This window comes from Ictidomys tridecemlineatus, chromosome 12 (assembly GCF_052094955.1).
Source record: "Ictidomys tridecemlineatus isolate mIctTri1 chromosome 12, mIctTri1.hap1, whole genome shotgun sequence".
Classification (NCBI taxonomy): Eukaryota; Metazoa; Chordata; class Mammalia; order Rodentia; family Sciuridae; genus Ictidomys; species Ictidomys tridecemlineatus.
In genome coordinates, this window is record NC_135488.1 from 80621815 (window position 1) to 80640166 (window position 18352).

The 18352-nt window shown below is 32.5% G+C and overlaps 1 protein-coding gene across 41 annotated transcripts in view; it reads left to right on the plus strand.

Annotated features, from left to right (window-relative positions):
• Window positions 1-18352, plus strand: part of Nrxn1 (neurexin 1) — a 1065676-nt gene that overhangs the window by 91636 nt on the left and 955688 nt on the right. For 23 of the 41 annotated variants that reach the window (XM_078029183.1, XM_078029182.1, XM_078029185.1 and 20 more), the window contains exons 3-4: window positions 13216-13233; window positions 16551-16580. The exons of 12 other annotated variants lie outside the window; for them this stretch is intronic. In XM_078029183.1, the coding sequence (XP_077885309.1) occupies window positions 13216-13233; window positions 16551-16580 (48 nt within the window). Of the gene's footprint in view, window positions 1-13215; window positions 13234-16550; window positions 16581-17376; window positions 17385-18352 lie in introns of those variants that run through there. 6 more of the 41 variants (XM_078029186.1, XM_078029194.1, XM_078029219.1 and 3 more) reach the window with 3 other exon arrangements.

An 18352-nucleotide genomic window follows, 5' to 3' on the forward strand; every position in this document is an offset into this window, starting at 1 on the left:
AGGTTTCATTTTCTTTACTTTAGAGATAGGCACTCTTAAGTCTCACAGTGTGAAATGACCTGCCCATTGTCACATTAGAATGTAGCTTATGCAGGAATCCAATTGGGACTCTGAATCTCTAGGCATACCTTTGACTTCCTTGCACAAGAGAATTATAACTCATTCTCCATAATTTCTGTAACCAGTGCCTAAAATGGATTGGCTCTTCTTGGGTTTCTTTGTTCCCCTAAATGTGCTTTTAGTTGTGCATAACAAATGGCAGGCTAAATACACATTCTTGGTTGTATCACCAGATTATTCTGTTTACTGTTTTAGCCAAGTGGAAAATCAGTCCTGAAGTAAGATCCACAAGTTCCTTTTTAATTCTGTCTGAACAAAAAACAACCAAACCCTGCACATTTTGAATGCTGAAGCCAATTTTGATTTTATCGGAGGTGCAGAGGTGGCTCTTCATTTTGACTCCTCTCCACTCCATTCCAGCATTTGTCAGAAATCAAATGCCAAAGCCTTCCACAAAGGAACTGTCCTAAGGAGTTGTGTCGAAGAATTAGAAAAACGTACCCCCAGGAAATTCTTTCCTTTTTGCTAACATATTCTATGTGCCTCTGCAGCATATATTGTATTCTGAGTTTTTTTTTTTTTTTCACATTACATTTGCCATTTGTGTGGAAGACTGATCTGGGCCACGTCATGAACCTTCTTTTTTTTTTTTTTACCAAAGCTGTTTCACAAACAGAAATTCTTACAGGGATGGATTGCTTCTAATCCAGATCTTTATGAGGCTTGTAGAATATTTCCGAGGATAAAGTTCTAGATGCAAACAGTTACAGTGAGAAGGTTAGGCTTGGTTTAGGGTCACAATCAGTTCCTTGATTTGAGGGAACATTTCTATCATGAGAGAAGTTTCTATTGGATAGCCCTGACCTTGAAAGAAACATATTATTGTTATTACCAGAATATGTCTGCTTGCTAGAAGCACTCATGTATTAGCTTAATCACTCTGGGCCATTGTTTTTTCATTTGTAAAATGAGATTATACATAAACTGTCTCTATTTGAGATATGCAAAATTTTAATTTGTTAGTTTTTTTGAACTTGGAAATTCCATTATATGTAGTTTCAGAGGTTCTTTGGAGTGAGTGGATTGTTTCTGATTACTTTTCCCCTTATCTTTCAGTCTGCTAATAAGAAAGAGTTCCTGTTTTTCATCTAAAATATATGTGAAGAGAAAAAAAATTAACCAAGTTTGGATTGCTAGCCTTAGTTAATGAATATGTAACTTTAATCTGGTTTATTGTTTGGCCTGCTTTCTAAGTAATTTGCTTTTCTTTTTAATATTTATATGTTTTAGTTGTTGATAGACATTTTTAATTAATTTATTTATTTGTTCATATGTAGTGCTGAGAATCAAACCCAGTGCCTCACACATGCTAGGCAAGCACTCTACCACTGAGCCACAACACCAGCCTGCAATTTGGTGGTTTTTAATTACTATTCCTTTTGGAGTTATTTTCACAGTTGTGACCCAGAAGTCACTTAACCAAAGTTATATTGTGTTACATGCATTTGGGCCTTTTATTTTGTTATCAATTAAACATGATGATTTTCACTTCAGTTTTAAAATTCTAAAACTCTTTCTAAATATCATTGCACTTTAAGTTTATTGATTGTAAAAAGATAAATGCTGTCAGAATTTTGGGAGCCAAAAAGTAGTATTAAACAATAAATAGGAAATAACCCCATTGCATCTATATGTATTCAAAGCCAGTGTGCATTTAGTAATGCCTTAATTGGGGAGTCACTTAAAAATGTAACTGATAGTTATATAATCCTATGCAATAAATGATTCAATTGTTTCTGTGTGTCCAAAATAACTATGAAATGAGTAATTCTAATTAATGTACATACCTACTAGAACCAGAAGGTATTTGTCATATTTACCAGATTTACATTCCTGAAAGGATTATTTTAAAGTGATTAAAGAAAACTTTAAATTGTGTATTTTTCTTGTACATAATAGATATGCTTATTTTGAATCATTTTAATTGGGTGGGACATTTAAGTTTACTGTCTACATATCAAATCCCATGGTGAACAATAAAAATAAAACTGATTAAATATGAAGACCAAAATGCAAAGAATGCCATTTTAAATAACTTTTGGTTTTTTTGAAGCTTACAAAAGAAAATTGATAGGAGAGATAAAACTGTTGAGATCATCATAAAATGTTGCTAACCTAATTGTGATAAAGATTTGCATTCCATCCAGCACATATCTCATTATAATTATTTAAATAAAAGATTAAAATTATGCAAAATCATTTTGAATCTAACTTCATTAAAATAATTTAATTTGCTAAAAGTAATTGTTTTTATTGATCTTTTACTAAATATATCATAAAATGAAAGAATTACTTTCAAGAAATATTGCTGGTATTTCACAGAAAATTATTTTTAAAAGAAGCTTCATGATAGGTCATATAAATTTAATGGAGTTACCTTAATTTAAATTCTTTTCTTTCATAATAATTTTCTTCCTGCAAATATACTATTAAGACTTTAGGGTACATGTGCCTAATTAGAAATTTGCTAAACTTAGAAAATAAAGAGGAAAGATTATTAGAATTTGGATCCAGAGACCTGATTTTACCAGTTAGTCAATCATTCTTCATTTAGTCCCTCATATTTACTACTTACCATGTGGTAAATTTGTGTTTTCCCCAAATTATGTGTCCAGTAGTGAGTGTTCCATATTTCTGACCCAACAATATGACTTAACAAGATTCATTGTGGCAAGGAAATTCCACCTATGAAATATTCTAGTTCCCATCCCACTGCCAAACAAAAGATTAAGATAGGAAATTAATAATAACTCATAAAACACACTTGTTGGGCAGCTCCTACATATATACAGTGTATTGGAATCTAAACCAAAGAGGGATAGCCAATGTACGTGCTCATATACAGCTTGCAATTTGTATAAGCAAGCAATGATTACAAAAATATCCTGGCTAACACCGTTAAACAGCTATTTTCTGTATATAAAATGCCTTGTAAGTAGCCATTATTGAGCAAGTGGCTCTACATTCTTTGTAGTAAGTGAAAGTGACTCTATGGAGCAACTTAAATGTTTATCAAACAGGAAAAATTTTTATGTTTATAAAATGTACCCAGATTCTTTAAACTGATAGTGGACACTGGAAGTTTTCTAAGTTCAGGCTCCTTACCCCCTTCTAGATCGTTTTCAAAGATAATGTGATAAAGTATTAAAATACTGTTTAATAGGATCTTGCGTAGGATCTGCAAGAATTTTTCCTTTCTGAGATTGGATGTTTTTTTGACCCTCATAATTCATTCAAATTTTTTTTCTCATACTTATATTTCATGTACATTTATAAACTTCAATTTATTTTGTTTTACTAGGCCCACTTAAAATGATAACATTTACTATCTCAGTCAAACTAAAATAGTCTTCACACTGCTCTAAGAGAAGAATGTTATTTAAAAAAAGTGTTTTTTTCAGTATTTCAAAAAACAATGACTTTTAGAAACTTTTTTTCTACATGTCTTCTCAATGTTTTTCCATGGATATTTTGAACATAATTTGCTTCATATAAGTATGAGATACCCATTGCCTAACTAGGTAGTGCTGTGAGCTGTTTATTAGCACTATCAGCCAATCCATATACTATAATAAACATCAGAAATGTATGAAGTTGTATATCATATTATTTTATATGCAGATGAATTTTCCCTAGTAATTTTAGATCTTAAATAGTGCTGACTTAATATGTTGACTTTGGTTTTCCCACATGTATTTCCTTCTGTGGAACAAAGAAAAATATCTTGTTATTTTGTATGAATCTCTTTCCAGCTATTTTAACACCAGAGGTTGGGCTATATGTCAAGTGACCTCAGTATCCTTTGGAGATCATCTGTACTTCTTAATACTTAGTTTATTCATTGAAAAAGAGCCTTGTGCTTGGGACATCTGGATTAATACTATTCTGTAGGTAATTGAGATTATTCATATATTTTCATACACATTCTGATATTGTCTCATTTCTGTTAGTATTTAACAATGGAGATTAAATGTCACTAACTTATGAAAAGGGGCATTTTTCTGTAACTAGGGAAGAACATTTAATTTTAGGAACAGGCCTATATTCTTTAAATCCTGAACATAGACTTGACGGGTCTACTTAAAAAATTTACTGTATAGCTTGTTCATTCTTCATGTGAAACTTTTAAATTCATCATTCCATCTCCTAATGGCTTTGTCACTTTTTATTCCTTTACCATCCCACAATTAATATTTTCATATCCAAGGTTATTTCTCTATTCTTCCTATTCACACTTTTTATTTGATGCATTTGTTTCCATAGATTAGCCCCATTGCAAGCTTTCAGACTTTATCGAGTGAATTAAAGGTTTGAGCTGCTCCTTATGTCCTTTTATTCTTCTGAGTCTCTGCTGTGTTTCACTTCTACAGAAACATTGATTCCTTCTTGTGCTACTTGGTTTATCATCGGATGGTGTAATGCTCAAGATGAGCCTCATCTGATAAAAAGGGATGCCCTTGGCTTATTCTGCAAGAGAATTATCTCTCCAGAATTATCTCTTATCTCTGCAAGAGAATTGTTGTAAAAGATAGTGGGAGGGAGAGTACTCTTTACTAACTTTAAAACCATTGATGTTATTAAACTATTATTTTAAAAATATTGTCATAGACTGAAGGTGAAAACAATAATATTGAATGACCTAATGAGGAACCCTGAGAGAAGGTGGGAGGGGATTATGAATAAGAAGGTTTTCTATTTCTAAATTGAATTTACTTAAAAATCAAAATATATTCAACAATTTGTCATTATTTGTGATATTTAAGGAAAAAGTTTTATGTTGAAAGCAGTAATAATTGTCCAGAGTTTGAATTAATCAAAGGCATGTTAAAATGAATCTAAATTTTTATTAAGGTTCTTTGCGAATTATTGTTATTTACAAATTAAAATGCAACTGTTAAACAGTTCCCCACATAGCACAAATGCAATAACCACATATAATCTAAATTATGTTCCATTTAATAAATGATAGACAAGTTTATATAATTTATTTAATGCCTATCATCATTAGACTAACAGTTTTAGTGGGGTAAAGTAGTAGTTATATTATTGATAATAATATCAAAATGTAATTATAAATAGCTTTCTTATTCTACTCATGCTAACTTTTTTAGAAGAAAAAATATTTTTATTGAGGAAAAAAGCAAACCTACATACAGGTTTGTGTCAGCTGGCACAAATGGCCACAGGAGTTTTTGTTTTGGTGGTTGTTACTTTTTTGGGGGAGTGGTGGTGGTGATGGTGGTGGTGCTGGTGGTGATTGGAGATTAGAAAGGAGTTTGTGAATTGAAGTAGTTATGGTATCATTGTATTGCTAAACATTTTAAAGAAACATGTAATGAGTCATAACTTGATGAGATTATTTTGGAAATTTTTAGTTTTGAACTTGTTTGTGTCCAAAGAATGCAGATTTTCAATAATCATAGGAAGCAGTGTACAAAATGTCAAGAAATAATTAGATATATCATCTTCCTATTATGCCATTTAAAGAAAATAAAATGAACTGCTAGAATGATGGAATTAATACTTCAAGATACTTTATAAGATCACAAAAACAAAATTCTCTTTATATTTATGCATGTTTTATTAAGCACTGCCTGACCATTTCAGGAAAACGTTAGATAAGGAATTATAAGGCTACCTTGAAACCTTGTATTTGTGGTGATTTGATTTCATCAGTCAGTAAATCAACAGATAAAGGATAGATTATTAGATTATTCAAGCTTATGTCTTCTTCCTCTGTGTGGACTGGTATTCACATGGGTTAGTCCTAGTCATTAGCTGATATTAGCTCAAACAACTATATATACAAATGACATCTTCAAAGATAAAGAAATGGTTGCACCTATGAACAGATTATTTTCCTCTTAGTTCATAATATGAAACAGTTGATTTTAAAAAGAAAACTGGACAATGACAATGTATTTAGTTGTTTTTTTTTTTTTTTTCCTACTTGGGTATTGATTCAACTTTTAAAAGATCTGAGTTAACCGCTCTGATCCCAGGAGATTTACTGTTCGGCAAGTATGTAAAGAGAATAAAAGTAGTATTTTTTGCAGGATTTGCATTTCACAACAAAAATGAAAGAATGAATACCCTTTATGTGGCAAATTTATAATATATTGCCTTACTTATGAAAATATTTGGCTAAAAATGAGAGCCTCTTTTCTTTCAGATATTTTAAAAGAGAAAAATTTTATGGGCTGTGAATGAAATGAATAATTTCTTTAAAATTTTAAAGACACTAGGAATTTATGGAGTATTTCTCTTTTAGTTTTAGCTCTTAGAAATAAGTAGACACATTTATAGATATTGGCCTCATGTTTGCTGTAAAAGTCCAACAAAACTTTTCTAGATCTGATTTTTTTGTGGAAATATTTCTTTCTAATAATATAAATCAGAAGACTGTTAACTTTTTTCCAGTAAAGGATTTTTTTAACTTTATGGAATTAACAAGTATATGCAAATTCAAAAATACTTTCCTCAAACATTTTCTGTCTTCTTGAAACTGTATCAATGAAATATTTCATATTTCTTACAGTCTTCTTACTCATTTAGTCTGTTGTCTTGAAATTATTGATGATAACAGATATTTTGGTAATAGGTCCAGGAACATAATCCAACTAACACTCCAGCATTACCTTTTGGAATTCAAATTCATCACATTCATTTTTTTTTTCTTTGTTGAAGTCCTTGAAATCCAAAGAAACCCAGGCCAGGAGCCTTGAAACATTTTATAAACCCACAGGGAATCTTTTACAATCTATTGGGCAACTCGACTTTGCTAAGCTAACTAACGAAATAATGCAAAGATTAAATGTGTTAATATTTATGAGGCCACATTGAGAATGTCAAGACTACCTAAGTATTGTTACATTATGTTTTATTCTCATCTGTCTGGAATATGTGGAAGAAGTTACTTCAGGTCTTCATGCACTTAATCACATGTTATTAAAAAAATTATATTCACTTTGATTGTTTTCTTCTTTCCATGGACTGATTCTAAAGAATACAACAATGGTAGAGCTTATCTTGATGTTGCTAGGTTATTTTTAGGAAGTAGAGAACAGCAATTTCTAGAAAAACTACCAACTTACAAACAACAGATTTCACTGTGTAATATAGTTCATATTTTTACCTGAAAACAGTAATTTCATTTGGGTCAACCTCAAGTGGTATTGCACTAAGTGATTTCAGTCTTGGAACCAGAAGAATTCTTTAGGACACTCTTCCTCCTATATAAATACTTATGATGAAAAAATATACTAAATATTTTAAATAAGTAGTACTTTAATCAAACCTGAGAATTCTTGGAAATTTTTAACTTTGTCTAATTTATTTTACAATGACAACAAAAAGGCCTGTTTCATTTAAAATGCTTTTCACTGACTTCTACAAAATTTAAAACTTATTAATCATAAACTATGAAACATGCAAGTATCTTGAGTTAGTTTTACATACTAAATATAAGAAACTAAAAGCTCTGAAGAACTGAAAAATCCTGTAAGATTCAGTGCATTTTTTCTTTCAAGCTATTTGTTACATATGCAAAAGTCTTACTAAATTGAAGATGATATATGAAATATTTTTATTTTGAAATAAAATTTCATTTTTCCTTGGATATAAGAATGTATGGTTGACAGGTTAATCATATTATATAAACAGTTTTATTTTCTGTACAGGACATGTAAATTTAATTTAGCATTAAACTTAGGACTTCTTTTTATAATATAGTTTAGTCATATTTTTATACAAGTTTCTCTGAATTTTTTCACAATATACTTTTGCTTTTTTCTAGAAAAATTAATATGTTTTGCATTGGTCTAAGACCCTAAGCATAAATAAATTCAAAACTTTTTGAGTTTTTTTTTTAAACCTCTGTAGTAAAGTGATTTGTGAAACAAAAATATGGAAAAGTAGTAAATGTTTGGCACTTCTTCCAAATGAAGGATCACTGATCTCCTTTGGTGGGAATTTAGTTACTCTCCATTTGAATGATGGAGAAACTAGGACACCCTGCAAAATGTTCTCTGCTGCTAACAGCAGAGGATGTCTACCATTCATCTGATCACAAAGAAATTCATATCTGAGTGTTGACCTTCCCAGATAACCGTTAGAAGTTTGATAGATCGGGCAGGTTGGCAGGGATGTATTTAAGTTTACCTCCCTCCTCCCGCCAATGCCAACCCCAGAACTTCACTGTTCTACTTTTTAAAATATACTTACTACAAGCTCTTGCAAAGTCAAGTACTATTCACCTGACCCAGGTTTCTTTGGAGAGTTGTGTAGCGGTGATTGAACTCATTTGGGAGAATATATGGCACTTGGCTCATTGTTATCTGTCAATTCCATATCAGAAAGCATTCATTTTACAGCAGGCAATAAAAACAAACTGGAGTGATATGAGTACACACACCATAGACTGAGCTTGTCACCATTTTACATGCACTGTTAAATGCAGATGCTCTTTCCCTAGGTCCAACTATTTAAATGAATACAGAAGTGTTAACTCTCAAGGTTTAGCTGGAACTGAAGCTTTAAAAGTGAAACAAATTCTTAAAATCCTTGTAGAAGCCCCTCATGAAAATATGAATTATAGTTTATGTGAATCATTCCTTGTATATTGTAATATGTTGACTAATTAATAATTATTAAATTTCATCAGATTCATTAACTGTAAAATTGAATATTAAGCCATGAACATCACCCCACCACCACCACAACCCCCAGCCTTTTTGTTTTCTTTTTTCTCTCTTTTCCTCCCTTTCTCTCTGTTTCCCTTCTTTTGGGAAATCATTAGTAATAAGTTGTAACACAAGTATTCCTGTAAAAAAAAAAAAAAATGTTTCCAGGGAAGAATGTTTCTGGAGTTCCAGTTGTGAAGCCAGGATCATCTCTGCTGCTGCAGTTGGTTTAGAATTACCCACTCCTTCTTCTGAGCAGTGAGGAGGGAAAGAAGTAAGCTGGCTGCTCCAATTGGCTCCCCAGGCCCTACTACTGGTGGGGAGTGCCTCAGAATCTCATTTAGGTGGATTTGGAACAAGGAACTGAGGCCGTCTGTTAAAAATCATTTTTAAAACTAGCCAAATTCCTGCTCAGGGCTGTTTCTTTCCTCCCTTAAGTCTCCATAATGGACCTTTATGCTTCATTTTCTGTTTGAACCTCCTCTTGCTTCTGGCCAGTGTTTCTCTTCCTCTGGCTGACTGGAGCATAAATCCACAGTCTCAATGATTTCCTCCATTTCCCAGTCCTTGAAGCATCCCCAGACTATTGAGTTTTTTTTTTTTTTTTCTTCTTAAGGCTTTCACTGCTAACACTAAAAGAAAAAATAAAGTAAAACAAAGCTTCATCCTGTACCACCATGGGAACCAGACTCTGCTACACTGGCATTTAATCCCCCAAATGAGGGATAAGAAGTCATGGGAGGGCCTTAAAAAGACTATAGAAGCTAGCAAGTTTGAAATGTGGAAAAGGCCATAAAACCTTATTTATTTCCACCACCAGGTTTGTTGCTATATATTCCATCTTGGAGAGATGGGATCCTGGTGACAAGTCACCTGCAGTGGTAGCAGTTTTGATGCAGGAGAGAGGGATTCAAAATGAAGGGAGCCTATCACAGTCAATAGGCCAAACAGGAGGGTAAAGAAAGGGGGGGGGGAGAATGCCCAACTGGTGAGGGACAGCTTGGGAATGTTGGCCATAGCATACAAGATGACCATTTCTGTTCGTTTTGGATGAAGGGTTTCCTATTGCTAAACATAAACACTGAATATATTGAAAAGAGTTATTTATGACATTTTATTTCAGACTTTAATTTGATCGCTGGTCATTACTTTTTAAAAAATTTTCTTTATATTGAAACAAGTGAATTTGTTTTCTTATTCATTTTTCTTTTCCTAGAAGCGTATAATTAAGATTATGTGCCAAGAACACTGTCATGATAAACTTAAATTACTGTCTTGTGTTTTTATAAGCTGAGGGGCGGGTGAAAAGAAAAAAAAATGTTATGTAGATACAGTTTTGCAGTAATTTAAAGATAACAATTTAACCATGTGCCTGTGTGCTACTCTCTTTGATGTCAGCACAAAGCCATTCTATAGAACGTGACTGATAATCTAGTGTCTATTTCCCATCTTTGTGATGGAAGCATATTTTATATAAAAGAAAAATAAAACTTAAAGTAGATTTTTTTTCCCCATGAGCTTTGGAGTCATTAATTTTATAATAAAAAGAAAACAAGGGTATGCTCTCTATAGGTTGTCATAGTTTAGTTGATTACTAAGGGACCCACCAATCATGTGCTCACTGAGGACTAGGTGAGCAGAATTAAGAAGCCAGGGTTTTCTGCAAATAAAGAGATTTTTTTTTTCCTAACTTGACATTGTTCACAGGTAAGGCCAGACGGATCGCTTTCTACCTTACATTAAACCAAAATATATTGCTTTCCCCTTATCCCCCAGCATGCCAGAATTCAGCGCCTCTCTCTTGCTGTTCAAAACCAAAATAGCATTTGGTTGCATAACAATGTACAAACACAAGCAGAAGTGGATGTGATGAGAAGAACTATTCTCTACTAACTTGTTATTCATTGTTTAGTCTAAAAACAAACTAGAAGGAAGGAGAGAAAGAATTATTCTTGGGGAGTGGCTATAAATGTTACTAGGGCCAGTTATGATGGTGTCCAAATTCTGAAATAGTGCTAGGGTTATCGAGTTTTAAATCTAAAGCCAAAAAATGGAGACCAAAATGGGTAGAATAGAATTAAATGAGGAAAGAATTGTTTTTAATCCTGCAACTGAGTAGGAAAATATATGGGAACTCAAGAAAAGTCAGTTCTAAGCCAGGTTTCTTTTCTTCTTCTTCTTCTCCTCCTCCTCCTCCTTCCTTAAACTCTAATATTTTGATTAAAAAAAAAATCTAAATCTTCCCAGATAGACCATTTTCCTGAACGTGGTCAAGTCAGGATCTTCGCACATTTGGCATGACTTGGATTTACATGCAGGAAGTCCTACTAATTAAGTCTCTTTTTCTGAATTATAAGTCAAGGGAAGCTGGTGGGCAGGGCAGGATCAATAGCACCACCTGTGGGCCTGTGCCTTAGTTATCTCTCTTCAGGGACTATCAATGACCTTGACTTGATGAGTATAGTTTCTCTTCTAATATCCTATTTAGCACATCTCTAAAATGGGTGCTGTCTGAACCTGTTTTGTTTTTCAATCTTTATTTTTCTTCTATTAGAGTTTTATGCAGTTCTTTGCCAAACCCCTACTGTGACTTTGCTACCCACAATGGTATTTGCCAACCTTTTGCTTACAGAAACTAAATGATGTAATAGAATTGGACAGACTCTCTTATCCCTACATTCTCCTCAGAATTTCCAGATTTTATTCCCAAATTTTATTATTTTACTATACATTTTAAATAATCTTTTTAAAAGCATCTTAAAGAAGAAATGTAATTTTAAAGGGCAGTTAATGGGAAACTAAACTGTATCTTAAACATTGAAATTGTATTATTTCCAATATAAATTGATAAAATGAATTGTTAATATTTATGCTTATCTTACGTTAAAGTGCCATTGAAAAGTAACAACTTCAGTCTATTCCTTATTTGAGAGACTGGAAGCCAAAAACAAATTAGAAGTGAATATTACCATTCAAATCACTTTTTTTGCTATTTCTTTCAAGTAAATTCTGGAAAACCAATTACTGTGTAAAGACATTATGTCCACATTAGTTACCAAGTCTCTATCATAAACTAACACTACATCAATAAATGTGTCTGTGTTGATACTTTGGTTTCCTGATAATATAGTTTAGACAAAATTGATGATTTTTAATTCATTCATAACAGTGCCCTTTAACAAAGTTCTTCATTGAATGTAATGAAATGATGTATTTATACTTTTTACTCTCAAATTTCTATACTTTTTGTTGTTTTATTATTAGAAACACTGTTGCTCAAATACCACTTTAGAAAATACAGTCAATTAAGCGAAATATCATGAGACTAGAATGTCCATGTGTGTATAATTAACTATTGAAACTTTTTTGATAAGTACTGAAACCTTGCTCTTGTCCTATACCCCTAAGACAGCTGCCCCTTCCATGTCTAGTACAATTGCCAGTCTGAGTTTTAAAAAGACTTGAATTGTCTAGTAGGTACTGGTAACAGTTGAAACCCCATGTACATATATATGGATTATGTGTAGGAAACATACACATAATCTGCTTTTATATGTGTTTGTAAATATACCCACATATATACACATAGAAATATGAATACATATACTATATATCTATTATATAGATAAATGGAAATACAAGGGAAGAGTTTGCCTGATTTTGTTTTAGCTTAACTACATTGATAATCTCATCCTAAATAGAATTACAGAGCAATTAAACCTTGATCAGCTTTGCCTGATGGATAGCTTCCTCATGAGCTTCCCTTGAAATGGTCATTGTTTTACTCAGCAACTTAGAAAGTTAACATTTTAATAAATTATAGTAAACTGCCATCCTTTCCAATAAAATGACTATGCTCTAATAATAAACTGTGCATTTTAGTTGCATACATTTGCATTGTATTGTTTTAAGAAAATCAGTTGAGTTACTAGAAATACTAGAAGGCAGCAGTGCCTAAAGGATAATATATCTAGTAGAACTGGAGTAACTTCGGGTGAAATTTCCAGTGGACTTTTTCTTTTATCCAGGTCCCAATCAATAGATAGAAATAGGACCTTTTAGAATTGCTAAAATATAAAAATGCTTTTAAAAATAATTGTTTAGAATGTCCCTGCCAGCGACATGTAATAATCGTAATGCGTGCTTTACACTGGGCAGTGAAATGCTTTTAATAAAACCCTTTGTTCAGGACATGGCAGTAATCTTGAAATCTTGTCTCACAACCTGTAAATGCTGCCAGTGGGAGGGAACCCGCTCCCCTGTGACTTTGTTTCCCCCTGGAATGGTAGTGATGGAGCACTTGCATGATGTGTTTGGTGCCTTGCATGAGGAAGACATGCAAAGGCAAGGTCCAGTCTGCATGCTGCTTAATCAATGTTTTTCCTTTTCTCTCCTCCTTGTCATGTGCTTTCAGAAGACAACAATGTGGAAGGTGGGTGCTTTCTACCTTATTTTCCAACTCTCATTTGCCTTTTATTTCTTAGTATTAATAGAGTATGCCTCGAATGTCCACGGTAAGTTGAACTTCCTTCTGAACGTTGGTTGGTGTCTGGGTTATGTATCACTTTTCATATAGAACACACACACACACACTCCCATGCCCATCAGCCCTGAGAATACGGAACACCCTCAGTCTTGAGTCCAACCTTTGATGGATTTCAGCATCCCACATGAACCTGAGGATGCTTACTGCAGTGTTCTATATGGAAAAATGATACAGTGCTACTTCCTTTTATTTTAGAAGAGAAAGCATTTCTTTGCAGTTTCAAAACACAGTGCATGACCCTTTCTTCATTTTTTAATCTTGATCAAAATGATTTCTTTTCTGTTGGAAATGTTTAGCATTGTATCATTTCAAGTCCATTGTTTTGTTTCAAATGTTTTGACTTATAAACAGAACACAGAATAAAATACTGACTATAAGTAAGAGGCATAAGTGTAGATTAAAAATAAGTCATTGGCCAATGGAAATGAAAGCCCACAGCACTCTGATGTCAATGTTGGTAAGTATATTTGTCATATTCTGTGTCTGTGGAAACTATTTTATTCAAGTTTTCTTAAATTTTCTATATCAAGGATTTTTCAGAAACTTATGCATTTTCCTGTAGAGTCCTGGAGAGATAGTTCAATATTTTTTATTTTAAAAGAACATCAATTATCAGTGTACTTCTGACCAAAGCTTCAAAAGATAAGCATACAAAAAGGAACTAGGTATAGCAAAAGAATTGTGAAAGGGAAGGTTTTATCTTACATACATTACATCATTTTATATAGTCACAGAATTAACAGTCCTTGCATAAGCAGTTAATTAATATCTACATATTAGAAGACAGTATTTAGCTTATTTTGCTATTATATTTTGAAATATAGTCATTCTGTAAAAATATGAACATCTCTACAGAAGAAAGGATTTCTTACAAAAAGACTCCCCATCCAAATTTACTGACAAATAGCCATTAACTTACCAACTTTTTGTTTCCAAAAAATAACTCTTCATGGTAACACAAAATTGATCAGTAGCAGGGTTCAACATCATATTTGTGTTTCTTTCATGGACAGAATTATAGTTGATACTGAATATTTGTTTTGTTTTTTAAACTTCAAAGAGATTGTACATACATCACACTTTTCTAAGTGTCGAATCAGCATTTGGCTTCTTTTTTTTGTCATTGCATGTGAGAATACACTTGATAAAGATGACATTACCCTGAAGGCCTGATATCTTTTAAAATTGGTCTCATTTATATTGTGCACATGAATCGAGTTTGAAAGTCATTTCTAAATGATATCTTTTTAACCCTTTTTGCATCTTTTTAACCATTTTGTAAAATGTTCCATGGTTTTGTTTTTTTTTCCTCTTTAAATCTAATTGCATTCCAAGGGGCTTTAAAATCAACCTACTTAGCATGGAAGCCTCTCCTCAGATACACATGTTCCCTACAAAGACTTGATAAGATTCTCATGGTAGGCCATAAAGAGGTGTAATAAAGTTTATTCAATCCTAATTTTAATATCCCTGTTTATAATGTGACTTTGAGAATGTGGCTGAGCTCCTCTTAGAGGCAATCTTAGGGGAAATTTTTTCCTCTTAGAGGAAATCTCACAAGGGAATGTGAGTACTTTGGGGATTTGTTAAATACCACTCTGAGAAATCTCTAAATTTATTTTCTAAAGGTTAGAGCCTTTAAAATTATCATAGATAATTCCAGGATTTAATCTGTAAAAAACATTATTATGAAACATGATTAGTAGTTTTAAAAGTAAAGTTAAGTAAAAACTTATAGAACCTGGACAAATCAGTCACTCTTCTTCATCAGCAGATCATAAATTGTAATCTTCTGTGTGAAGATTTTTTGTTAAAATCACTCAAGAAACACAGCAACTATACAGTGCAGCATATGCCAGTGTTTAAATTGCAGTTCTAGAACTCTTTGCCCCCAATGCATTCCAACCAGAGGTTGAAAGAATACCAAACTAATGTATTAAATGATTTCCATATTATATTTTGACTATAAGATAATTTATAATTATATTTTCCCTACAAGGATGTTTGAATATAAATAAAATTTTATGAAACTACAGATTACATTTAGTATTGGTGCAATTAATTCATAATGTTATATAGTTCAAAATAGTTTCAAGTATTTTTGAGATAGCACTAGGAATTGAAAATAAAAATGTTAAATTTATTGTATGAATCTTATATTGCTCCAACGTTTTCCAAAATTCTTGAAATATACATTGATTATAAATAGCTTTATTTTTGAATTTAGAGTAAAGAACTAAGATTTATGTCTTTCATTAAAAAGTAGTGTCTTAATGAAAGAAATATTTCAAAGAGCATTTGCAATATTCTTGAAAAGGAAAAGGAGTTATCTTCAATCTTAATTTAACTGCCAAGCAGGAAATAAATAATTTAAATAAAGGGAGTTCAGTATTCTTTTAGGAATGTTTCTTGATGTAATTATATCCATAATATATGTCTTAAATACTTGCACTAATTTATAGTTCAGCATTTAATAACCTTTCAGAAAATGCAAAATAATTTTGTTCTCCATGGAAAATTACTGGATTCTATTTAAAGGTGATCTATTCTTCCTTAAAAACATTATTCTATAGTAAATTCTAAAATGGCATGTCTAATTTTTTTTCTTTTTTTTTTTCCTTTTTTTTTTTTGGTATTTGAACAAGCCTAGTCAATTGCTAAATGTGTCAGACAAGGAGACATTTCTGCATTATCATTTCAATGTGACTAAGGATCTTTTTTTGTTTTTTCATTTAATTATTAAACTGCTCATTTTTTTGATGAGGGGAAAAAGATCAGACCCAGCCCATGTTTCAGGTAGTCCTTTGGGTTTTTAAAAATGTGATTTTATCATTGAAGAATGACAAGCCCTTTGAGGGCGGTATTCAAAACAATCTCAACAAAAGGGCATGAAGGGCAGATGTAATATTTAAGGGATTGGTTGGATTTTGAGTCGTACTCTCATACTTTGGATTGTTCCAACTGATACATAGAAAATATACACAGTGCAGCATATGCCAGTGTTTAAATTGCAGTTCTAGAACTCTTTGCCCCCAAAGCATTCCAACCAGGGGTTGAAAGAATGCTTTTTGATTTGCCTCTGTGATACAGACATGTCTCATAGGAAACAAGATGTCTGTCACTGAACATTTTTGTCACTGTGACAACCCTGCCTTCCCATGCTCCCTTGTTTATTGCTGACTTTGCTCTTGTTTCCCTTCAAGGTCTGGCGCACCTGATGATGGGCGACCAAGGTATGGGCTCTGTTCCTTTTCCACTCTGCTTTCAGTGTTTTATTGTTCTGTAGCTGCTTTCAAACCATCACTGCAAAGTTTGGGCAAATGCTTGCAAATTATCTGGCTGCAAATTAAAAACATAACTTTTGTTCACCTTTTTTTTCCCCCTATGTGTATTCCTCCCCTTTATTTGTTGGTTTGATTTTGTTTTGGTTTGCTCCTATGACTTTTATTTTCCTTCATTTCTTGCACTATCATACCTGCAAATAAATGAGACATTAAGAAATTGTGGTTGAAGATTTCTGTACATTCATCAGCATATGCAGTTAAGGGTGGTTATAGTAAAACAAACAAAACAAAACAAAAAACAAGAACCATCATAAATTAATATCTGAAAGAAGATTCTCAGTTTAACCAACAACGTCAAAAAGAGTCCATTTTTCATCCATGCATGGCAGTTGGGGACATATAGACATCTCTGGCTTCTGGCTTCTAGAATGCTGAGTGTATTGTGACATGGAGTCAATAATTTTCCTACTACCTTTCTTTTGTGCAATCTTTTAAAATTAGCATGGGCCATCTGATTCCTTGCATGTACTTGCTTTTAAAAAGGGACACATGTCTCAGAATGTATTGATTGCATAGCCATTTATCTTCAAAACCTTATTTATACTTTCTTGTCTTGTATTGTTTAGTTTTCAGAGATCGGTGCATTTACATATATTCATAATTCTTATTGTTGTTTTTCTCCTCTTTATTCTATTTGTCTGGAAAACCTTTCTTCATGGACCCATTTCATCAAATGCATAGGTAAAAGTAAAGGTATTACATTATTTTATTTCTTCCTAATATTATTTTATGAATTACAGTGTCTAAATTATGCAAATGTATGTAGACCTTATGGCATTGGTAATGGGCACTAGGAGGTAGGTATGTGTGTTAATGTATATTTGTGAATTTAAGGTAAGATAAATTCATCATATGTTTTCTGTTTCACTCTCCTTCATCCTCTTCCCTTTTGCTTTTTAGAGTGATTTTTTTTTTGTTCCATGTCAGCTGCTTAGATAATTAGTATATTTAGAAATTAGCTCCAGGTTTGGATGTCGGTTTCGACAGTGCCATTTAATGGTAGTTAAGTGATGAGTACAGTAACCATAAATAAATCATCCTCAAACATTGGTGGAACACACCTTCCCTAGCCATTCTGTACTGAGATGTAAGTCTAAGCATGTACAGCACCAAAATGGTATGCAGTAGGCTCATCACCCTGTTGTTTGCTAAATGTCATATGTACACATTAATCACATGGTGATCTAAAAATGAAATATTGTGAAAGAGACAAACAGAGACTTGAAACAAGCACATTATATCTTCATGAATACTAGCTTTAAGGACATTATCAACCAGCAATATATTCCTACATCATTTGGTAAGTGTACATTTTGGCATTGGTACAAAACTCAGAAGCATGTTTAATTTGCCATTTGGAACCATCTGCATTGTGTTTAGTATTGTCATGAAAATGAAGTAGGTGACATGCAGCTGTAGCCAATGCATAGCATAGCCTTTTTACTGTTCTTAACCTGTGTTAGTGAACATGTCCTTAGACTCTAGTTTAAAAACATTATTATCATTATTTTAATACAGGAATGTATCTTTTCCTTGAATTCCATGAATCTTTTTTTATGCTCCAAATTGTTAATACGGTGAATTGGGACCCAAGCTCACAGTTCTACAGTTTCACATTTGTGTCGTCTAGCAGGGAAACTTTTCTGCTTGAAAAAGCATCT